The sequence below is a fragment of the Oncorhynchus gorbuscha genome, linkage group LG01 (genome assembly GCF_021184085.1).
Source record: "Oncorhynchus gorbuscha isolate QuinsamMale2020 ecotype Even-year linkage group LG01, OgorEven_v1.0, whole genome shotgun sequence".
In the NCBI taxonomy this organism is placed as follows: Eukaryota; Metazoa; Chordata; class Actinopteri; order Salmoniformes; family Salmonidae; genus Oncorhynchus; species Oncorhynchus gorbuscha.
The window spans coordinates 44,515,779-44,541,398 of NC_060173.1; the positions used below are offsets into that span (position 1 = coordinate 44,515,779).

A 25,620-nucleotide genomic window follows, 5' to 3' on the forward strand; every position below is an offset into this window, starting at 1 on the left:
GTGGTGATGCTGGTCAGGCGTGCGGGTGCAGGAAGCGAACGGTTGAAAAGCATGCATTTGGTTTTACTAGCGTTTAAGAGCAGTTGGAGGCCACGGAAGGAGTGTTGTATGGCATTGAAGCTCGTTTGGAGGTTAGATAGCACAGTGTCCAAGGACGGGCCGGAAGTATATAGAATGGTGTCGTTTGCGTAGAGGTGGATCAGGGAATCGCCCGCAGTAAGAGCAACATCATTGATATATACAGAAAAAAGAGTCGGCCCGAGGTTTGAACCCTGTGGCACCCCCATAGAGACTTCCAGAGGACCGGACAGCATGCCCTCCGATTTGACACACTGAACTCTGTCTGCAAAGTAATTGGTGAACCAGGCAAGGCAGTCATCCGAAAAACCGAGGCTACTCCAGTCCTCCAGTCTTCTGGGAAGGCTTTCCACTAGATGTTGGAACATTTTTGTGGGGACCTGCTTCCATTCAGCCACAAGAGCATTAATGAGGTCGGGCACTGATGTTGGGCGATTAGGCCTGGATTGCAGTCGGCGTTCCAATTCATCCCAAAGGTGTTAGATGGGGTTGAAGTCAAGTTCTTCCACACTGATCTCGACAAAGAGCTCTAGAGTTCCTCTGTAGAGATAGGAGAACCTTCCAGAAGGACAACCGTCTCTGCAGCACTCCACCAATTAGGCATTTATGGTAAAGTGGCCAGACGGAAGCCACTCCTCAGTAAAAGGTGCATGAAGGCCCACTTGGAGTTTGCCAAAAGTCACCTAAAGTCTCTCAGACCATGAGAAACTAGATTCTCTGGTCTGATGAAGCCAAGATTGAACTCTTTGGCCTGAATGCCAAGTGACACGCCCTACGGTGAAGCGTGGTGGCAGCGTCCAGAGCTTGAGAAGATCTGCAGAGAAGAATGGGAGAAACTCCCCAAATACAGGTGTGCCAAGCTTGTAGCGTCATACCCAAGAAGACTCAATACTGTAATTGCTGCCAAAGGTGCTTCAACAAAGTACTGAGTAAAGGGTCTGAATACTTGTGTAAATATCATATTAAAACAATTTAAACAATTTTAGAATAAGGCTGTAAAGGAACAAAATGTGGAAAAAGTCAAGGGGTCTGAATACTTTCCAAAGTCATTGTATAGTGTAGAATGAGGTTGTGTATCTGTTACAATGCTGAAACTAGTTTACATTTCACATACAGTAGTGTAGATATAATGCATAGTGACACTGCTGCCATGCAACTCCTCAGGTCAACTCCATGCAGGTGCTGACCCAATTACATGTAATATGTAAGATATGAGTTAATATATTAGTATTAGTACTGCATCTACACAAGGTATGACGAGAGATACTGTAATGGTAGTGTCTACACAGACATACATTTAACACAGCCCTGTGCATGACATTGGGTCTAGATGTGCCTTTTTCTCGCTAAGGACCGGTTTAATTCTACATGAGTACATGTATTCTTGTATAGTTTCCAAAGATACAGACAATGTCAAACCTTGGGGGTGACTGAGGTGTATGATAATGCATCTAAAAGGCAAACTGGGCAGTCAAACCATCAACGAGGCACTCTACAGTGTAGGTCGTTGGATAAGGGAAACTGCTAGAGGGCTAGGTCTTACGCTGAAGCCTTTCCCAGTCTGCCACTGCGGTGAGAAATGAGACATTGATTTTTCAGAATATGCAGTAAGTGAAGGAACACAGTAATGTTTGGGGTAAGAAAAGTGGGACGTCTGTGCCCAAGTTGTGTACTCCCAAAATGAGATCGTTACTGCAATGGGTAAAGTAGGCCCTTCTGTAAAGGATGAATAGTCACCAACTTTGCACGGAATTGCTGCTAACACATTTGTGTTCAACTTTAGGTGTGTTAACAGTGAGTCTCCTGTGAATCTATCAGTGGGAACCAGGGACAGTTTCTCCTGAGATTGACTGGCCTAAAGACAGTTTCAGTCTGTCAGCTATGTCTGCCGCTGTGGGTGATGTTATCCCTGCCTGATTCCTACTGTGCCTCAGATGCTTAACAGTGGGACGGGAGGCTCAGACTAGTCCCTGAGTAGCCAACATCCAGTCACTTGTTCGGAAAAGAGATTTACAGACAAAAAAAGTATTACACCGATTTATTTCTTCTTGCTTCCTTTTCTTTGAAACGGAGAGGCGGCAAGAGTTCATTTTTATCAGCTAGGCCTGAGGGATTTGTGTTAGGCAATGGTGGTGGCATACCGTGGAACGAATACCTTCTACTTATGTAGCAGAGGTAGTTTCCCAGCTAGTATAGCTTTGAGCAATATTGGCACTACTGTAACTACTTAGTGACAACACCTGCTGGGAAAATCCAAAATGAGTGATTTCAGCTTTAGTGTACTCAACCATCTGCCAAATAGTCACATCCTTACAGTACATACTGTATATCATATCTAGTTAATGGAGGCTGGAGCCGGACATGTTAGTGCTAATTGGTGGATTTGCTACACATAGCAGAGTCAGCACTGTGTTGGATTTACATAAGAACAAATTTGCCAATGAATAATTAAAGAGTTGAGGTTGAGCCTCTGCCGCTCCTTCTGACACACAGAGAATATTAACCAGGTCCCCTACAGAGAGGAGTCAAGCTACTGTAGCATTCTACACTGTACGTCCTAGACCTATGAAATGGTTCAATAATGTTGGATGACTGACCTGCAATACATTACCCTTCGGATGCACTGAGAGTTGTCAATGTCAACTAACACGAGTGTCGTAAACGAATGGTTTACAAAGGCTACAGTGTTTACAGATCTCCGTGTACAACTATTGCGCCTCTCCACTGCCTTAGTCCTCCTGCCTTTACCAAACCCAATGACATGAGTGTCCATTAATAATGAACACAGGACAGGCAGTAATGTGGCCACCCTGTGGGTGGAGACATCTGTTGCGGTGGGTTTAACCCCGCCATGGAAAATGGGACATTTAGGAACCAGCTGGACAACCACTCTGCCCTGCTGTGCCACTATCCCTGTGCCCCTGGCAAGGAGCCACCACCGGCTAGGAGTCACTGGGCCAAAGCCTGCCAGATGGTGCCCTTGCCAATGTGCTACCAGCCCCTCCAGACAACCCATGCACACACACGTACACACACATATAGTGGCAAGAAAATGTATATGAACCCTTTGGAAATACCTGGATTTCTACATGAATTGGTCATCAAATTTGATCTGATCTTCATCTAGGTCACAACAATAGACAAACATAGTGTGGTTAAACTAATAACACACAGATTATTGTATTTGTCTTTTCTATATTGAATATATAATTTAAAAATTCACAGTGTAGGTTGGAAAAAGTATGTGAACCCCTAGGCTAATGACTAAGCTAATTGGAGTCAGGAGTCAGCTAACCTGGAGTTCAATCAATGAGATGAGATTGGAGAGATTGGTTAGAGCGGCCTTGCCCTATAAAAAACACTCACATTCTGTCACGCCCTGATCTGCTGCACATGTCTTTGTGATTGTCCCCACAACCCTCCAGGTGTCACCCATCTTCCCCTGCGTATTTATTTATACCTGTGTTTTTTGTCTGTCTGGGACCAGTTTGTCTTGTTTGTTCAAGTCAACCAGCAGTTTCTCAGCTCCTGGTTTTCCCCAGTCGCTATTTTTCCCCTCATCCTCCTGGTTTTGACCCTTGCCTGTCCTGACTCTGATCCCACCTGCCTGACCACTCTGCCTGAACCTGCCTGACCACTCTGCCTGAGCCTGCCTGACCACTCTGCCTGAGCCTGCCTGACCACTCTGCCTGAGCCTGCCTGACCACTCTGCCTGAGCCTGCCTGACCACTCTGCCTGAGCCTGCCTGACCACTCTGCCTGAGCCTGCCTGACCACTCTGCCTGAGCCTGCCTGACCACTCTGCCTGAGCCTGCCTGACCACTCTGCCTGAACCTGCCTGACCACTCTGCCTGAACCTGCCTGACCACTCTGCCTGAGCCTGCCTGACCACTCTGCCTGAGCCTGCCTGACCACTCTGCCTGAGCCTGCCCGACCACTCTGCCTGAACCTGCCCGACCACTCTGCCTGAGCCTGCCCGACCACTCTGCCTGAACCTGCCCGACCACTCTGCCTGAACCTGCCCGACCACTCTGCCTGAGCCTGCCCGACCACTCTGCCTGAGCCTGCCCGACCACTCTGCCTGAACCTGCCCGACCACTCTGACTGAGCTTGCCCGACCACTCTGCCTGAGCCTGCCCGACCACTCTGCCTGAGCCTGCCCGACCACTCTGCCTGAGCCTGCCCGACCACTCTGCCTGAGCCTGCCCGACCACTCTGCCTGAGCCTGCCCGACCACTCTGCCTGAGCCTGCCCGACCACTCTGCCTGAGCCTGCCCGACCACTCTGTCTGAACCTGCCCGACCACTCTGCCTGAGCCTGCCCGACCACTCTGCCTGAGCCTGCCCGACCGCTCTGCCTGAGCCTGCCCGACCGCTCTGCCTGAACCTGCCCGACCGCTCTGCCTGAGCCTGCCCGACCACTCTGCCTGAGCCTGCCCGACCACTCTGCCTGAGCCTGCCCGACCACTCTGCCTGAGCCTGCCCGACCACTCTGCCTGAGCCTGCCCGACCACTCTGCCTGAGCCTGCCCGACCACTCTGCCTGAGCCTGCCCGACCACTCTGCCTGAGCCTGCCCGACCACTCTGCCTGAGCCTGCCCGACCACTCTGCCTGAACCTGCCCGACCACTCTGCCTGAGCCTGCCCGACCACTCTGCCTGAGGCTGCCCGACCACTCTGCCTGAGCCTGCCCGACCACTCTGCCTGAGCCTGCCCGACCACTCTGCCTGAACCTGCCCGACCACTCTGCCTGAGCCTGCCCGACCACTCTGCCTGAGCCTGCCTGACCACTCTGCCTGAGCCTGCCTGACCACTCTGCCTGAGCCTGCCCGACCACTCTGCCTGAACCTGCCTGACCACTCTGCCTGAACCTGCCTGACATCCTGTACCTTTGCCGCCACTCTGGATTATCGACCGCTGCTGCTTTGACCTGTCGTTTGCCTGCCCCTGTTGCTGCAATAAACATTGTTACTTCAACAAAGTCTGCACGGGGCGGCAGGGTAGCGTAGTGGTTAGAGCGTTGGACTAGTAACTGGAAGTTGGCAAGTTCAAACCCCCAAGCTGACAACGTACAAATCTGTCGCACTGCCCCTGAACAGGCAGTTAACCCACTGTTCCTAGGCCATCATTGAAAATGAGAATGTGTTCTTAACTTACTTGCCTCGTTAAATAAAATGTTGGTTTTACCTGAAACCTGATAAATTCACATATGTTTTCTTTCCACTGTATATGGGTGCTACACACACAAGTATACAGAAGGCTGTATTAATCTTTTGACATGTCAAAAGGGAGAGAGAGAGAGAGAGAGAAGTGTTAATGTAAGTAGCTGTGGCTTGAGAAACTCAGGGAATTAGCTGGTTAGACAGAGGCTACTCCCACTGGAGGAATATATATAGTCTCTTTAGGCACAACTCATTCCTCCCAGCCAGCCCGTAAATTGATATGCTAATTATATAAGGGGTTTTAAGTGGCGTACTCTGAATCATACAAGTGTTACCATTACCTCCGGAGATACAGGAAACACCCGGAACAATACAAATGAGATGTGTATTGAACAAATGAGATGTGAATTGAACAAATGAGAGCTCTCCATCAAATCCAGTACTGCGTGTGTATTAGTATTAGTTAAGAAAGTCCTAAACTTCAAACACCACTCAAAATCAGACCAATGATGATGGTCCTTGATCCCGGGGTTGACTACTGAACTGAACTATATATTATTTGTAAGTGTTTTTATTGAGTTGTATTTCTGGTTGTTTTGACCCACAGATTTGCAGATGGACTCTTTTAGGCTTGGCTAGCTAGCTGTCTAATAGTTTTTGTTTGAAAGCTGCATCTGAGCTTTTTTGTTTCTGGCTGCTAGTTCCTGATCTTTTGAAAACAGTAATTCTTGTTGAACATTTAACCCTTATTTAACTAAGCGAGTCAGTTAAGAACAAATTCTTATTTAGAATGACGGCCTACCCCAGCCAAACCCAGACAACGCTGGGCCAATTGTGCACCGCCCTATACAACTTCCAATCACGGCCTTAGACCGCTGTGCCACTCGGGAGTCACCTGAAGTTTGAGAGGAATGTGAGATGCAGTAAAGGAATGCAGTGCTGAGGCAGAGGGCTCATAAGGAGGATGACTGGCTATTACACTGAGCTATGTGGGGTGAGCTTTCTGGCCCAGAGTTGCTGAGGCATCACCCAAGTGGGTGCTATACATTGTGAAGGAGAAGTCCAGTAGCTACACGACTCAGGCTGGTTCCCAGAGTAGCCCTCTACACGATCGTCAATAGAATCTTCCTCAACCATCTCCCTGACCACCTTCTGATCAAGCCATGAACTGCACCTCTCCATCTTTGGAGGATGAACTTAAAGACGGCCTCTATTGGTTGATCTAACTATAGCTAGGCTACGCATGATGGTGTATTGCTTATTAGTTTGATGCTTTAAAATTCTTATGAAAAGCGCAATATAAATGTAATACATTATTCTTATTATTACTAATCTTGAATCCAAGATGGCGTAGCAGTCAGACGTCTTTTGTCCTCGTCTTGTTGCGTCCCGTGTATATATCTTTTTTCTATGTATATATATATATATTTTTTTCTTAACCTCTTCAACATACTCTCCTGTAATCCGCCTCACCCAATGTGGTATAGATCTGCTATTCTTTTAAACTTTTGAACCGGGAACCCCAACAGCAGCTAGCCAGCTAACTAGCTACTAGCTAGTAGTCAGCTAGCCACTGCTAGCGGTCATCAGGTACCTTTAGCCCGGACAACTCCCGCCGGTCTGCACAGCAGACAGAAACCAGAGCAAATCGGACTTATTTTTCTCCACATCTCTGGATTCCTACCGCAAGCTCTGAACCTTTTCACCTGGATCATCGCAGCTAGTTGCTATCCGAGTGGCCACTCCTGGCTAACGTCTCTGTCCCGAAGCAAGAACCAATTAGCCTGTAGCATCTCCCGGCTAGCCGAAGAGGTCCGTCAGCCACTCCTTGGGCTGACGGACCTATTTTGCCAATTGGCCTGGACCCCTTTTACTGCCGACACGGAGCCCCGCCGACCCATCACGACTGGACTACCGATTTAATTCGCTCGAAAGGGTTTTTCAACTGGCTCCTCCATCGCGACGTCCCCTGAATGCCCATCTGCTAGCCTGCTAGCCGCAGCCTGTTAGCTGAAGAGGCCCATCAGCCAAATTCTTTGGCCACTATACCTATTTTGCCAATTGGCCTGGACCCTTTTACTACACGGAGCCATGCTGATCCATCACGACTGGTCTGTTGACGTAACCGCACGAGGGGGCTACAACAGACTTCTTCCATCGCGACGTCCCTCTAAGGCCCTTCTGCTAGCTTGCTAGCCCCGGCACGCTAGCTGTCTCCGGCCCGCCGAGCTACTCACTGGACCCCTATGATCACTCGGCCACGCATGCCTCAACCCTAATGTTAATATACCTTGTCCATTGCTGTTTTGGTTAGGTAATTATTGTCTTATTTCACTGTAGAGCCTCTAACCCTGCTCAATATGCCTTAGTTAACCTGTTAGTTCCACCTCCCACACATGCAGTGACCTCACCTGGTTTAAAAGAAAAATTCTAGAGACAATATCTCTCTCATCGTCACTCAATGCATAGGTTCACCCCCACTGTATTCACATCCTATCATCTGTACATTATGCCTTGAATATATTCTACCGTGCCCAAAAACCTGCTGCTTTTACTCTCTGTTCCAAACATACTAAACAAACAGTTCCTATAGCCGTACCCTTATCCTACTCCTCTGTTCCTCTGGTGATGTAGAGGTTAATCCAGGCCCTACAGTGCCTAGCTCCACTACCATTCCACAGGCGCTCTCATTTGTTGACTTCTGTAACCGTAAAAGCCTTGGTTTCATGCATGTTAACATTACGTTTTATTCACTGCTTTAGCACACTCTGCCAACCCGGATGTCCTAGCCGAGTCTGAATCCTGGTTTAGGAAGACCACCAAAAACCCTGAAATTTCCATCCCTAACTATAACAATTATAACAATTTCTGACATGATAGAACTGCCAAAGGGGGCGGAGTTGCAATCTACTGCAGAGATAGCATGCAGAGTTCTGTCTTACTATCCAGGTCTGTGCCCAAACAATTTGAGCTTCTACTTTTAAAAATCCACCTTTGCAGAAACAAGTATCTCACTGTTGCTGCTTGCTATAGACTACCTTCTGCCCCCAGCTATGCCCTGGACATCAAATGTGAATTGATTGCCCCCATCTATCTTCAGAGCTCGTGCTGTTAGGTGACCTAAACTGGGACATGATTAGCACCCCGGCCATCCTACAATCTAAGCTTGATGCCCTCAATCTCATACAAATTATCAATGAACCTACCAGATACAACCCCAAATCCATAAACACGGGCACCCTCATAGATATCATCCTAACCAACCTGCCCTCCAAATACACCTTGACTGTCTTCAACCAGGATGTCAGCAATCGTAATGGGTCTGCGGTCAAACGACCACCCCTCATCTCTGTCAAACGCTCCCTAAAACACTTCAGCGAGCAGGCCTTTCTAATCGACCTGGCCCGGGTATCCTGGAAGGATATTGACCTCATTCCATCAGTAGAGGATGCCTGTTTATTCTTTAAAAGGGCTTTCCTCACCAACTTAAATAAGCATTCCCCTTTCAAAAAATGTAGAACAAGGAACAGATATAGCCCGTGGTTCACTCCAGACCTGACTTCCCTTGACCAGCACAAAAACATCCTGTGGCGTACTGCATAACCATCTAATATCCCCCGCGATATGCAACTTTCAGGGAAGTTAGGAACCAATATACACAGGCAGTTAGGAAAGCAAAGTCTAGCTTTTTCAAACAGATGTGCTTCCTGTAGCACAAACTCCAAAAAGTTCTGGGACGCTGTAAAGTCCATGGAGAATAAGAGCACCTCACCCCAGCTGCCCACTGCACTGAGGCTAGGAAACACTGTCAACACTGATAAATCCACAATAATTGAGAATTTCAATAAGCATTTTTCTACGGCTGGACATGCTTTCCACCTGGATACCCCTACCCCGGTCAACAGCCCTGCACCCCCACAGCAACTTGCCCAAACCTACCCCATTTCTCATTCACCCAAATCCAGATAGCTGATGTTCTCAAAGAGCTGCAAAATCTGGACCCCTACAAATCAGCCAGACTAGACAATCTGGACCCTCTCCTTCTAAAATTATCTGCCAAAATTGTTGCAAACCCTATTACTAGCCTGTTCAACCTCTCTTTCGTATTGACTTCGATCCCCAAAGATTGGAAAGCTGCCGCGGTCATTCCCCTCTTCAAAGCGGGAGACACTCTAGACACAAACTGCTACAGACTACGCTGCCTTTCTAAGGTCTTCGAAAGCCAAGTTAACAAACAGATCACTGACCATTTCGAATCCCATCGTACCTTCTCCGCTATGCAATCTGGTTTCCGAGCTGGCCATGGGTGCACCTCAGCCACGCTCAAGGTCCTAAACAATATCATAACCGCCATCGATAAGAGACAGTACTGTGCAGTTGTATTCATCGACCTGGCCAAGGCTGTCGACTCTGTCAATCACCACATTCTTATATGCGGACTCAACAGCCTTGGTTTCTCAAATGACTGCCTCGCCTGGTTCACCAACTACTTCTCAGACAGAGTTCAGTGTGTCAAATCGGTGGGCCTGTTGTCCGGACCTCTGGCAGTCTCTATGGGGGTGCCAAAGGGTTCAATCCTCGGCCGACTCTTTTCTCTGTATACATCAATGATTTCGCTCTTGCTGCTGGTAATTCTCTGATCCCCCTCTACGCAGACGACACAATTCCGTATGCTTCTGGCCCTTCTTTGGACACTGTGTTAACCAACCTCCAGACGAGCTTCAATGCCATACAACTCTCAAACTAAATGCATGCTCTTCAACCGATCGCTGCCCGTACCTGCCCGCCCGTCCAGCATCACTACTCTGGATGGTTCTGACCTAGAATATGTGGACAACTACAAATACCTAGGTGTCTGGTTAGACTGCATTCTCTCATTCCAGACTTACATTAAGCATCTCCAATTCAAAATGAAATCTAGAATCAGCTTCCTATTTCGTAACAAAGCCTCCTTCAGTCATGCTGCCAAACATACCCTTCGTAAAACTGACCATCCTACCGATGCTTGACTTCGGCGATGTCATTTACAAAATAGCCTCCAACACTCTACTCAGCAAATTGGATGCAGTCTATCACAGTGCCATCCGTTTTGTCACCAAAGCCCCATATACTACCCACCACTGCGACCTGTATGCTCTCGTTGGCTGGCCCTGGCTTCATATTCCTCGCCAAACCCACTGGCTCCAGGTCATGTATAAGTCTTTGTTAGGTAAAGCCTCGCCTAATCTCAGCTCACTGGTCACCATAGCAGCACCCACCCGTAGCACCCACTCACTGGTCACCCCCAATGCAATTTTCTCCTTTGGCTGCCTTTCCTTCCAGTTCTCTGCTTCCAATGACTGGAACGAACTGCAAAAATCACTGAGGCTGGAGACTCATATCTCCCTCACTAGCTTTAAGCACCAGCTGTCAGAGCAGCTCACAGATCACTTCACCTGTACATAGACCATCTGTATATAGCCCATCCAACTACCTCATCCCCATTCTGTTATTAATTTGATTTATTTTGCTCCATTTCACCCCAGTATCTCTACTTGCACACTAATTTACTACTGCACATCTATCACTCCTGTGTTTAATTGCTCTATTGTAATTTTTTCACCACTATGGCATATTTACTGCCTTACCTCCATTCTCCATCCTACTTCCATCCTACCTCATTTGCACATGCTGTATATAGATTTTTTTCTATTGTATTATTGACTGTATGTTTGTTTGTTCCATGTGTAACTCTGTGTTGTTGTTTGTGTCGCACTGCTTTGCTTTATCTTGGCCAGGTCGCAGTTGTAAATGAGAACTTGTTCTCAACTAGCCTACCTGGTTAAATAAAGGTGAAATAATCGTGCTTTTTTAAATAAACGATGTAATCACCACCACAATGTACCCAGGCAGCAGGGCAGACAGAGGAATCCCACCAACACAATGAATGAATAATAGATGTGAAAGGTTAGGATGTGTACCTCTTACATGCTGTGACTGCTGGTGTCACATCCAAGATGAGCTCTCCTCTCCTTTAACACGCTTTCAAGCTTACATATGTTTTGACAGGACTTCACTCTCACCTCGCTGTCGTCATAACAGGAAGTGGGGACGTCTGAGAAGGCAAAGCTCAAGCGGTTTGTCATCATCTGTGTTGATTGAAGATTCAGGTCAAGGAGACCTGGGAGGAGGAGTTTTTGACATTATTGTGACCACAGAATGTGTAGTAAGAGTAATGCTTGGAATCAAATGGATATCAAAGTTCTAGATGAGCAATACAAGAATGTCATGAAAAAGGACAAGCTCAAACAAACTCAATTAATGTAAATGGAAATACTTTATTTCACTATTACACAATAACAAGCCTTGAAATAAATACAAAATGGAAAGTAATCCTACAGAGGACCACAAAATATAGACAACTTTCATAATGTGGCAAATTAAAATGAAGACTAAAACGATCACTACCTAAGATATCATTTAGAGATTAAAAGTTTAGAAATCAGCTAAATGTTTCTACGATGAGCACAGTCATGCCAGCATAATAGTATTTTACAGTGTCATGTTGCAGATGATTCGGGGGTGTTCCTCAATGCACATGGGTCACCCTGATTGGTGAGGCTGAACACAGAGAGGGGGCATGTGGGAAGGCCTACTGTAGTTCATCATCTGTGTTCTATGATACATGTTTGTATTTGGTATAAAGAAGTTGGACAGGAGGGTGGACAATGCAGGTTGTTTTTACATGGATAACAATGTACAGGGAGGTGCCTTCAGAGCTTCAGGAACTAAAGGCACATGGGGTCCACTGAGCAACAGATATGTCCATTCTGAAAGAGGCGGAGGAGAGAGAGTGAGTCACTGTTAGAATTCAACCACAATACAGTTCTTCTCTTTGAATTTTCTCTACTTCAGAATGAGCTATTTCTACTTTTCTCACTGAAAGGCAAATTTGGTCTGACATTTAGAACTTTGATAGAGTCATGGAGAGTTTGGTACCAACATGGAGGATAGTTGGCCGAAGTCTGCATAGATATAATAAATCCCCATGGCTGTTACCTTGCACTGGCAGAGGGTGCATTCAGTGCCATGTTTGACCCAGGAGGAGCCGCTGAAGCGCTGGATGCCGTGCTCGTCCGTGCACGTCTTGGTGATGTCGTTGCGGATGGTGTCGGCCTGGCAGGGGTCGATGATGCAGCGGGCACAGCACTCGCCTTCGGGCACCACCGTGAACTCACAGTCCACTGGCGGGCACGACAAGGGCCAGCAGTCCACCTGACCCTGCTGTGGGAGGGAGAGACAGACAGATATACTAGAGTCATATCACTGGGACAGTGATACAGTCAATTATATATATATACAGTCAATTATCCCTACAATTTTATAGTTCCTGTCCCTTGTCAAATATTTCAGTATACCTTGAGGCGATAAGAAATGATCATGTAAAGATAGAGATTTTCGACTCCCGGGTGGCGCAGCGGTCTAAGGCACTGCATCTCAGTGCTAGAGGCGTCACTACAGACCCTGATTCGATTCCAGGCTGTATCACAACCGGCCATGATTGGGAGTCCTATAAGGCGGCTCACAATTGGCTCAGTGTCGTCCAGGTTAGGGTTTGGCTGGGTTTGGCTGGGATAGGCCGTCATTGTAAATACGAATTTGTTCTGAACTGACTTACCTAGTTAAATAAAAGGTGAAATAAAATAAATAAATTAATACTTGTAAGCAGGAATCAGGCGGAGAGAATTATGGTGAGATTTGCCAAATGGATGGTGAGGGAGAGCTTTTTATGCATCTATGTGTGTGGAGTAAAGGTGGTCTAGAGTTTCTTTTCTTCTGGTTGCACATGTGACATGCTGGTAGAAATGAGGTGAAACAGATTTAAGACTCTGGCCTCTAGGAGCGCCGCTTCTGGATGAGCCTTTTCTTGTTTGCTTTTGGCCTTATACAGCTTGTTGAGTGCGGTCTTAGTGCCAGCATTGGTTTGTGGTGGTAAATAGACAGCTACGAATAATAAATACAAAATGAGTTACAAACAATGTGAAAAAACAAACTAAAATAGAAGCCTGTAAAATGTCAGCCATCCCCTCCGGCGCCATAACTATGACCAAATACACTATATATACAAAAGTATGTGGATACCCCTTCAAATTGGTGGATTCGGCTATTTCAGCCACACCCGTTGCTGACACGTGTATGAAATCGAGCACACAGCCATACAATCTCCATAGACAAACATTGGCAGTAGAATTGCCTTACTGAAGAGCTCAATGACTTTCAACATGTCACAGTCACAGGATGCCACCTTTCCAGCAAGTCAGTTAGTCAAATTTCTGCCATGCTAGAGCTGCCCCGGTCAAATGTAAGTGCTGTTATTGTGAAGTGGAAAGGTCTAGGAGCAACAACGGCTCAGCCAAGAAGTGGTAGGCCACACAAGCTCAGAGAAAGAGAGCACCGATTGCTGAAGCACATGGCGCGCAAAAATAATTTTACCTCGGTTGCAACACTCACTTCCAAACTGCCTCTGGAATCAACATCAGCACAAGAACCATTCATCGGGAGCTTCATAAAATGGGTTTCCATGGTGACGCATTGCCAAGCGTCACCTGGAGTGATGTAAAGCTTCCTGCCATTGAACTCTGGAGCAGTGGAAACGAGTTCTCTTGAGTGATGAATCACGATTCACCATCTGGCAGTCCGACGGACAAATCTGGGTTTGGCGGATGCCAGGAGTACGCTACTTGCCCCAATGAATAATACCAACTGTAGTGTTTGGTGGAGGAGGAATAATGGTCTGGCCACTTAGATCCAGTGAAAGGAAATCTTAACACTACAGCATACAATGACATTCTCAACGATTCTGTGCTTCCGACTTTGTGGCAACATTTTGGGGAAGGCTTTTTCTGTTTCGGCATGACAATGCCCAAAGCAAGGTCCTTACAGAAATGGTTTGTCAAGATCAGTGAGGAAGAACATGACTAGCCTAAACAGAGCCCTGACCTCAACCCCATCGAACACGTTTGGGATGAATTGGAATGCCGACTGCGAACCAGGCCTAATCGCCCGACCTCAGTGCCCGACCTCACTAATGCTCTTGTGGCTGAATGGAAGCAAGAGCCCGCAGCAATGTTCCAACATCTAGTGGAAATGTCACGCCCTGACCTTGGAGAGTCTTTTTATTTCTCTATTTGGTTAGGACAGGGTATGATTTGGGTTGGCATTCTATTTTTTTGATTTCTTCGTTGGCCGGGTATGGTTCCCAACCAGAGGCAGCTGTCTATTGTTGTCTCTGATTGGGGATCATACCTAGGCAGCCTTTTTTCCCACCTTTAGTTGTGGGATCTTGTTAGTTTGTAGTTGCTTTCTGCACGTAGAGTTACGTTCATGTTTGTATTTTGTTGTTTTTCGGTGTCATTCTAATAAAAGTACAAATGTACGCCTACCACGCTGCACCTTGGTCCAATCCCTCTCTAAACGACCGTGACAGAAAAGCCTTCCCAGAGGAGTGGGGGCTGTTATAGCGGCAAAGAAGAAACCATCTACATATTAATGCTCATGATTTTGGAATGAGATGTTTGACAAGCAGGTCCACATATTTTTGGTCATGTAGCGCATCTCTACATTGCGCGTGAGACCAATTTGGAACAGATTTCCAAAATTAAAATTGTAATAATAGTAATAACAGTAATAATAAAAAATATAATTTATTTTTTGCTCAGAAAACCTGGTGGGGGTCAAATGAAATCACCCACCAGTTGGGGAACCCTTATTGGATTTCTCCAGCAGACATTTCAATAAGCCAGTGAATACAGGTCATAATGTTGGCCACCTTTCTAGATATGACTCCGCATCACCCAGTTGTGATAACATTTTCATCCCTGAAGTGAGTGGTTTACACCTCTTTGGAAAATGTAAAAATCAGCATGCGCAAGAAAAACACACACACACACACACACACACACACACACACACACACACACACACACACACACACACACACACACACACACACACACACACACACACACACACACACACACACACACACACACACACACACACACACACACACACACACACACACACACACACACACACACACACACACACACACACACACAGAAACTCAAAACTGCTTATGAGTTTAGTTTGCTGTAAGTCTCCCATCGGGTTATTTAATATTGCTGAAAATCAGCTAGCTCTGCATTTTAGTGATATTGTAGTAAATTAGTGGGCTATAAAATACAGGCACATGCTGTGCTAATGTGTGCTCCCTGCATTCATTTAGTGAGTAAACATTTTAAGTGTGATTCCCCTGAAGCAGAACTCTTTCCCCATTGCCAGAGGCAGTGGGTATAGCTTTAGACTATAGGTATTCATGACACAGTATGGGATGTCATTTAATCACCTTCACATGGGCCCTGGAAGGTGGGTCAGTCACAAAAACCTTTTTTTCTAGATCAGAAACTTATTTCTTCAATCTTTCCTTTTCTAGTTCAGAAACAGTATTATGAATCTCAGTACACGTCAAGAGTCCATCAAAAAAACGTCTGCGAAGAATGACATTTACTGGTGACATTTGGTTTAGTGAGCCTTGCCAGAGATGTGCCTTGGCTAGACAACCTTGTGTCCTACTGCAACCATGTTTCATGTCTCCAGATCTATGGCTAAAAGAGTATCCTATACCCATAACATTCTACACCTATTGTAGCGAGTCAGAGATACGCTATATGACCAAAAGTATGCTCATTGAACATATAATTCGATATACATATCACCAACTCCATATTAATGAGCATTAATATGGAGTTGGTCAACCCTTTGCTGCTACAACAGCCTGCACTCTTCTGGGAAGGCTTTCCACTAGATGTTGGAACATTGCTGCAGGGATTTGCTTCGATTCAGCCACAAGAGCATGAGTGAGGTTGGGCACTGATGTTGGGCGATTAGGCCTAGCCGCAGTCGGCGTTCCAATTCATCCCAAAGGTGAATTGGAACGTTGCTTTGTGAACGAGGGCATTGTCATGCTGAAACAGGAAAGGGCCTTCCCCAAACTGTTGCCACAAAGTTGGAAGCACAGAATCGTCTAGAATGTCATTGTATGCTGTAGTGTTAAGATTTCCCATCACTGGAACTAAGAGGCGTAACCAGAATCATGAAAAACAGCCCCACACCATTATTCCTCCGCACCAAACTTTACAGTTGACACTATGTATTGGGGCAGGTAGCATTCTCCTGGCATCCGCCAAACTCAGATTAGTCTGTCGGGCTGCCAGATGAAGAAAGCTTGATTCATCTTACCAGAGAACACATTTCCACTGCACCAGTCCAATGGCGCCGAGCTTTACACCACTCCAGCCGACGCTTGGCATTGTGCATTGTGATCTTGCAACCAAGGTCAGACGATTTTAAGGCGCTATGCACTTCAGTACTCGGCGCCGTTGTTGCTCCTAGACATTTCCACTTCACAATAACAGCACTTACAGTTGACGGGGGCAGCTCTAGCAGGGCAAATATTTGACATGCTGACTTGTTGGAATGGTGGCATCCTATGATGGTGTCACGTTAAAAGTCAATGAGCTCTTCGGTAAGACCATTCTACTGCCAATGTTTGTCTATGGAGATGTTATGGCTGTGTGTTCGATTGTATACACCTGTCAGCAGTAGGTGTGGCTGAAATAGCCAGATCCACTAATTTGAAGGGGTGTCCACATACTTTTGTATATATAGTGTACATACGTCAAAGGACATATTCTCTCATTCGCTTGAGTGCACAAGTAAATGTAAAGTAAAAGGTGGCTTGTATCTTTGTCTAAGATTCTAAGCTTGTCCGTTTCCCTGGTGAGCAGAGCCCGTATGGTTCTGGCTCTGATAACTATGGAGGCATTCAGGGTCCATTTCACGTCCCTGTCATGCTACTGGATCCCACGCTTATCTCCACGCACCATTCTCCTCCGCTCCTCTCTTTCAAACGCTGCTGTTTATACCATTTTGACTAGTGGCTGTGTGTGTGTGTGTGTGTGTGTGTGTGTGTGTGTGTGTGTGTGTGTGTGTGTGTGTGTGTGTGTGTGTGTGTGTGTGTGTGTGTGTGTGTGTGTGTGTGTGTGTGTGTGTGTGTGTGTGTGTGTGTGTGTGTGTGTGTGTGTGTGTGTGTGTGTGTGTGCGTATGTGTGCGTGCGCACGTGTGCGTGTGTGTGAGTGCGTGGATATGAGTGCCTGCCTCGGGGAGGGAGAGAGGGAGCAGCCTACATCTACCTGCCTCTCCAACACTTTTCCAGCCCTATAATGGTCTGATGTAAGTAATCCACCCAAGGCCCTTAAGGACAGCATCACAATGGGAGAAGGGAACACCATTATCCTGCCTGCTACTCTAGCTATGGATCTGACTTATGCTGTTTTTCGACTGTAACACCAGTGTATACACCCTTATGTTATATTAGGGAAATTGTGTTTCCATAGCTAGGGCTGACAGTGAGGATTTGTAATGAACAGAATCATCAACCTCTGCATAATAAAAAACAGTTGTTTTGCGGGCAGGTATTAAAGTTCACAGTTAGACATTGCTACATAAATGACAGTTGAAAAGTACCAGTGGCGTGGTTTTGACCCCAAGTGAGAGCAGGTCCACCGCAGCTATGGCCCAGTGAGAGACGGGTGACAGCCCGCGTAGATGGAAATAGAAAAGTCTGAGCCTTTTGGGTAAAACACCGGGTTAAATCCTGTATGGACCTGCACCATTTATGTCCCTGTATTCATATGCTAATCACAGAAGGAGAGTGATATGGCATGGCTGTCTCTGTGTCTGTTCTACAACACTCTGTTTGCTCTGAGGGAGAAAATGACCAACAGTAATACCACTCTTCCGGAGGGGACTGGCGGGCGGCAGAGAGAGAGAGCGCTGACAGAACGATGATTTGTGGGTCGACGCAAAGGCATAGTGACACTAATGCAGCTAAGTGTTGCTTCTCTCTGGGAGCAGAATGGCCAGGGAGAATGCCAACCGTGACATTTGCATTTAATAAAAATATATCTGGTTGTAAAGTGCGTCTGAAAGGCGTATCGGAGGAGGTAGGTAGTGATGTTCTGTCAGATTTAGTGTGAAATCCTCATAAAAAAGCCTTCCTGTTGTTTGAACAGCAGGGATGCAGGAACCTTAGAAAAGGTCGGCACAGTGGAGAGAGTCGATGCAAACAGTGCACATTTCTTCATGGGAGATTCAATAAAGAACGATCTTGACACGTCATAATTCTGTTTTATATATTGCCAGGACAAGCTAACAAGCTTATCCACAACACTTCTCCGAGGCCACCCACTGTGTGGACACAGGGACCTGCACATGCCCGTAAACACACACCTTTACTATTCCCCTGGCCACCACTCTGATGTCCAGTATCTCCCGTACATTAATTCCTAAAGCGGAGTACAGTGTGTCCTATCTCTCTATAGGCTGTGTATTGTTGGAACTTACCAGACACTGGCACTGCTGGCAGTTCTCCACCCAGGACTCTCCACTGCCATAGGTCAGCAGGCCGTTCTGGTGCAGACACTGGCTGCTGAGGCGAGGGTCACACTCTGGACAGCAGAACAGGTCAGCAGTGGGGTTCTCACAGTCACACACCATCCTCCTGCACATCACCTGGCCAGTCTGCACAGAGGGGTGGGCAGATGCATGGTCTATCAATCGACACACGACTCGAGTACAGTCTCAAAGTACTGTCTTGAGCTCTATAACCCACAAACAATCTTTGCTAGTTGACCTTGGTTATTGGTTAATTACACACACTCAAAATTACCATTGCTGCCTACTAGCTGACCGTGACCGCTCCAGAACAACAACATGTTTATGCTCTCTGTTCACTCAGCCGTTCAATACTGCTAATTTTGACAGGCAGGTTCTCAATTTTTCCAATCAATTAAAATGACTCGTTTCATTTAAGCTTAATTTCTGCCCTCCTCCTCTGTAATCAAATTAATAATGCGATGCTTGATCATTCAATACCCATACTAATCCTCTATAATCACCTGCTAGCATTACCAGACATTATCAAAAATGAAACACTAAATTACTACACGTTTCAAGACTGTAGCTGTAGAATCATGAGGGAAAATATAGATATTATTTTGGTTAATTTAAAACCAAGTTTTCCAAACAACTGGTTGATGCATTTACATGTTCAGACCTCTGGGTTAAACATATATCAAACTGAATTGATAACCAATCATCATATTGTTTAACATCAACTAATAGAACACCACTGATCTGACCATTGTTTGTGTTATACCCATCTACCTCTCTGTCTCACCTGACAGGAGCAGACGGAGCACCTATCGTTGTCCAGCACCCAGATCTGCCTGTTGTGTTTGACTTTGTTGTCAAGGATACAGTCTCCAGTGCAGTTCCTCCCGTGGGGGCACCTGCAGTCATAGCCCCCCTCCAAGTTGAAGCACACTGTGTCATTGGCACAGGTGTTCCTCCCCATCTTGCATTCGTTGATATCTGTAGGGAGCAAGAGAGATGACTTCACACATATGCTCACCGCAGTTCAAATTCCGTAGCTTATGCATAAATTCACACATCTTACTGCTTAAAAAAAGACAAATGATTCCAAAATAGAACTGAAAAGCTGTAACAACGGATCACATGACTCATGATGTGTCTTTGTGCCTTTGACCTGCTCCGTTGTCAAAGAGCGATTGTGAAATCCGCAAATTGTGGATAAATTATTTGTTTTATTGAAAGTGTATGGCCAAATGACTTACTTTTATCAAAAGTACTATTGGTTTTGAATCAGGAAATGTGTACTTTTCCACCTAAAACTATTGCGATTATTTGATATCATTATATTTTATGTGGCCGACTGCAACAACAGCGGACATGGGTAACAACTGCGCTCTCGTGGGGCAACTCTGTGAGGTGTATGCCGTTATTTGGAGCTTGATGTAACATGTGAGTTTTATAGGAGGGAGAAGGAGCAGGCGCAAAAGTTAAAAGATGTATCACAGGTAGCCTAAAGAGATCGGTCCCTGGCTGTACTTATGTAATAAATCTAGGAAAGAAGGCACATTTCACTGCTTTCCATTGAATGATACAGACAAATGCAGAAGATGGCTACTAGCGATACAAAACAGGAAATACGATGTAAACACTCCTACAGCCACCTGTGTGAAGCTAACCATAATAATAAATAAATTATTATATTTTGTTGGATTTAAATAACAACATTCCTACCTCCTACCTTGTTTAGCATTATCTAGTCCAAATATGACATGATTCCACTACTTGTATCCGTTTTAAATAATTTTCAATTGAGGACTTTTATTTTGCAGGCGAACCGCAAATTCCCTTTTGCGGCTAATCCTTATTGTGGCTAGCTTCACACACGTCCTCTGTGAAGAGAAAGCATCAAAGTGAGCGTGTGGACGTATCGTTGCATTTTGAGTTGATCTTATTGTGTTGTAGTCTAGGTGTTCTACCAGTTAGCATATGTTGAGGAGCTAGACAGTAATTGTGTCATCTTACAATGTTATGGACAGTAATTCTTACTTTTTAACTCAGCATTGTTGGGAAAGGGCTCCTAAGTTAGCATTTCATGGTAAAATCTATACCTGAAGTATTCGGCGCATGTGACAAATACAATTTTATTTTATTGTGCCATTTATCCCGAGTGGCGCAGCGGTCTAAGGCACTGCATCTCAGTGCCAGAGGCATCACTACAGTCCCTGGTTCGATTCCAGGCTGTATCACATCTGGTCTTGATATAGCCTTGAGGGCGACGCACAATTGGCCCAGCGTCGTCCGGGTTTGGCCGGGGTAGGCTGTCATTGTAAATAAGAATGTGTTCTTAACTGACTTGCCTAGTTAAATAAAGGTTAAATAAAAAATAAATACGTTGAAGAATAGACAGAATAGTGGCCATGAGTATCCTAACAATATAATTACTTTTAGCCCCATAGCCATAAAAAATGTATTACAGATTATAAGCATATGTTTGTAGGTTGCTGTTTTACTTCGTATAACTCATTTGTAATGCTTGGCTACTGTCTTCGCCTCTCCCCAAAAATAGAATTGGGGAAACTAGTTTCAATATATGGGCTCATTTACGAAATGTTGGATTTTAGGTAAACTTCCCCTTTAATGTGCTCTTCCATTGGCTACACACTGAATCAACGTTGAATCAACGTTGTTTCCATGTCATTTCAATGAAATTACATTGAATCAACGTGGAATAGACGTTGAATTGACATCTGTGCCCAGTGGGCTGTGTCGATCAGGTAGACTTGACAGGTAAAATTAGGCTATATAGCAGGCAGACAGACAGAGCTGCAGCACTGTTACTGCTGCGCTGCACTGCTAGATTGAGGGTTTTCTTCCATTTTGACAAGCCCTTGACAGGTTGCTTTAGACTAGAGAATGTTTCAGAAAGATTCCATGAGCAGTAAAAAGCAGACAGGGATTTGGAGGAAAATGAACCAGTAATGGTATGTCCAATAACACTATTATCTGCACCAGGCAACAAATAAATGGCCAAAAGAAGGCCAAGGAAATCTATTCAATGGTTAGATATGCTGCTATGATCAATGTTAGAATACACTAGAATAATGGAAACACACAAACTAGTGTGCTAATATACTCTGTGCATGGAATTTCAATAGGCATTATCATGTGACGAGCTGAATGAAGTTTGCCTACAACCACGGAGCTTCTTTTAGTATTGAGAGAAAAGGGGCGGGTCAACTCACCTATGCACGACTCCCCATTGGCCGAGAACAATCCATTGTCGTGGTAGCCATCACGACACTCGCAGTGGTACCAGCCGGGCAGGTTGACACAGATGGCTTTGTCATTACACTCCACGAACCCATCAGAACACTCATCAATGTCTATCAGGAGAGAGAGAGAGTGAGAGAGAGAAAGAGAGAGAGAGCGACAGAAAGAGAGAGCGACATGTATGAACATACCTCAATCTCCAATAGTTTTTTAAATGAATCATGTCAGCAGGAACCGCATACATAACTTAGCTTCATTCTTGCCTGATAGGCTTTTCAACATTCACTGATCCATAATTGATACGAAAGCGTGTCCAGGATTTGATAGGATATGCACGCTGTATCGATCTGGCATGAAAACACAGCGAGAGACGGGTACATTGATCAATACTGTCACGCCTTGGTCATTGTATTTTGTGTTTTTGTTATATGTTTGGGTAGGCCAGGGTGTGACATGGGTTTATATGTTGTGTTTCGTATTGGGGTTTTATTAGCATTGGGATTGTATATGATTAGGGGTGTGTCTAGTTAGGCTTGGCTGCCTGAGGCGGTTCTCAATTGGAGTCAGGTGATTCTCGTTGTCTCGGATTGGGAACCGTATTTAGGTAGCCTGAGTTCACTTTGTATTTTGTGGGTGTTTGTTCCTGTCTCTGTGTTATAGTCACCAGATAGGCTGTAATTAGTTTCACGTTCCATTCTGTTGTTTTTTGTAGTTAGTTCTGTTATTTCATGTACCGCGTTCCTTCATTAAAGTCATGAGTAACCTACACGCTGCATTTCGGTCTTCATTCAACAGACAAACGCTGTTACAGAAACACCCACCTCTCACGGACCGAGCAGCGTGTAACTGGCAAGGACGTAGATAACTGGCAGGAGCTAAAGGAGGACGTTATGGAAGGTAAAGGCATAGAGTATACGACGTGGGAAGAAATCGACAGGTGGGCGGCCGACCCAGAGAGAGTGCAGGTGCCCGCCTGGGATTCGCTTCAGCAGTGCGAAGAGGGCTACAGGCTAATGGAGTCAAAAAGGAAAACACGGCGACGCAGAGCGAAAACTGAAAGTAACCCCCAAATATTTATTGGGGGAGAACGCAGAGAGAGAGTGGCTGAGTCAGGAGTCAGACCTGAGCCTACTCTCCCTGTTAATTGTGAGGAGCAGCAATATAAGGACTTCTGGTCTTGGGAGATGATATTAGATGGAAAAGGACCCTGTGCTCAGCCTGGAGAATATCACCGTCCCAAGGAAGAAATAGATGCGGAGAGGCGCTGGTATGAGGAGGCAGCACGGCGACGCGGTTGGAAGCCGGAAAACAGCCCCAAAAAATTATTGGGAAGGGGGCTAGAAGGGAGAATAGTTATGCCAGGTAGGAGACCTGCGCAAACTCCCTGTGCTCACCGTTGGGCTAGAGAGACCGGGCAGGCACCGTGTTATGTTATGGAGCGCACGGTGTTTCCAGTGCGGGTGCAGAGCCAGGTGCGGCACATACCAGCCCTTCCTATTGGCCGGGCTAGAGTGGGCATCGAGCCAGGTAAGCTTGGGCAGGCTCGGTGCTCAAGAGCTCCAGTGCGCCTGCACGGTCAGGTCTATCCAGAGCCACCTCTACACACCAGTCCTCCGGTAGCAGCTCCCCGCACCAGGCTTCCTGTGCGTGTCCTCGATCCAGTACCACCAGTTCCAGCACCACGCACCAGGCCTCCAGTGCGCCTCGCCTGTTCAGCGCAGCCAGCGCTTTTCTCCTCTCCTGCGCTGTCGGATTCTCCCGCCTGTTTAGCGCAGCCAGAGCCTTTCTCCTCTCCTGCGCTGCCGGAGTCTCCCGTCTGCCCAGCGCCGCCAGTGCCGCCAGTCAGCCCAGCGCCGTCAGACAACCAGTCTCTTCCAGATCTGCTTGTCAACCTGAATCTTCCAGTTCCGCCAGCCAGCCAGGATTTACCGGAGCCTACTACCTGCCTGAGCTTCCTTTCAGTACTGGGCTTCCTCTCAGTACTGGGCTTCCTCTCAGTACTGGGCTTCCTCTCAGTACTGGGCTTCCCCTCAGTACTGGGCTTCCCCTCAGTACCGTGCTTCCCCTCAGTACCGTGCTTCCCCTCAGTACCGGGCTTCCCCTCAGTCCCGGGCTGCCCCTCTGTCCCGAGCTGCCCCTCTGTCCCGAGCTGCCCCTCTGTCCCGGGTTGCCCCTCTGTCCCGAGCTGCCCCTCTGTCCCGAGCTGCCCCTCTGTCCTGAGATGCCCCTCTGTCCTGAGATGCCCCTCTGTCCCGAGCTGCCCCTCTGTCACGAGCTGCTCCTCAGTTATGTGGGGATCTGGGTGAGGACTATTAGGCCATGGTCGGCGGAGAAGGTGGATTATCCCAGGACGCGAAGGGGAGGAAATAGGACATTTATGGAGTGGGGTCCACGTCCCGAGCCAGAACCGCCACCATGGACAGACGCCCACCCGGACCCTCCCTATGCTCTTGAGGTGCGTCCGGGAGTCCGCACCTTAGGGGGGGTTCTGTCACGCCTTGGTCATTGTATTTTGTGTTTTTGTTATATGTTTGGGTAGGCCAGGGTGTGACATGGGTTTATATGTTGTGTTTCGTATTGGGGTTTTATTAGCATTGGGATTGTGTATGATTAGGGGTGTGTCTAGTTAGGCTTGGCTGCCTGAGGCGGTTCTCAATTGGAGTCAGGTGATTCTCATTGTCTCGGATTGGGAACCGTATTTAGGTAGCCTGAGTTCGCTTTGTATTTTGTGGGTGTTTGTTCCTGTCTCTGTGTTATAGTCACCAGATAGGCTGTAATTAGTTTCACGTTCCGTTCTGTTGTTTTTTGTAGTTAGTTCTGTTATTTCATGTACCGCTTCCTTCATTAAAGTCATGAGTAACCTACACGCTGCATTTCGGTCCGCCTCTCTTCATTCAACAGACGAACGCCATTACAAATACAAGAAATCCGTTTGTGAACATGGCAATTGTAATGAATCTTACATATTTACTTGAGTTTGTTTCATTACAGCACAAAACATATGTCCCCTGAAGAGGGGTGTTAAAAACCCTTGGAAGACCTTGGAAGCTTGTGAATCCATTCTTGCTGTAGGTCTCATTGACAGTAAAGAGCACAGGAGCCAGGCCTCAACCTTGACTCTAATTATGCTCTCCACAATACAGCATTCGTCACATGCTCACAAGTCTTGTATCCCACCCTCTATCTCTCCCACTCTTCTCTTTTCTCATCACTAGCCTATTGTAAACCAATTTATTTCAACGAACAACGAAGGGAGCACCAATTTCTTACAAAGGAACGAGGTGTAAATACATTCAACATCTGAATCAACTGCACCGTATGACAAAATGCCCTACTATTTAAACCCATATTTAATTAGATGAGAGATGCTAGTGAAAACGGGGTGGGGGCTAAATATGAGGACCCAGGTTTTAGATTGATTAAATGTGTCTGTGTAGGCACTGATGGCTTCTTTATGATTGTGTGCATGTGTGATGCATTATCAGAGTTCCTCATTATGAAAATGGCCCTGCACTGTCAGTGACCTTCCCATTCGATTCCCCCAGACAAAACAGAACCCAGCAGGATCCCCTGGAGAGCACAGCTCCGGCCTCCTCTCCTCATCTTCCCCTCATTCTTTCCTCTCTTCTCTCTCTG

At 46.4% G+C, this 25,620-nt stretch overlaps 1 protein-coding gene across 1 annotated transcript in view; it reads right to left on the reverse strand.

The window, feature by feature from the left end:
- Positions 1-11,534: 11,534 nt before the first annotated feature.
- Positions 11,535-25,620, reverse strand: part of LOC124038331 (protein kinase C-binding protein NELL2-like) — a 103,013-nt gene continuing 88,927 nt past the window's right edge. The window contains exons 16-20 of the mRNA XM_046354081.1: positions 21,957-22,097; positions 19,520-19,713; positions 18,685-18,861; positions 12,276-12,500; positions 11,535-12,046 (exon numbers count right to left, since the gene is read on the reverse strand). Coding sequence (XP_046210037.1) covers positions 12,005-12,046; positions 12,276-12,500; positions 18,685-18,861; positions 19,520-19,713; positions 21,957-22,097 — 779 coding nt within the window. The 3' untranslated portion in view covers positions 11,535-12,004. The remainder of the gene's footprint in view (positions 12,047-12,275; positions 12,501-18,684; positions 18,862-19,519; positions 19,714-21,956; positions 22,098-25,620) is intronic.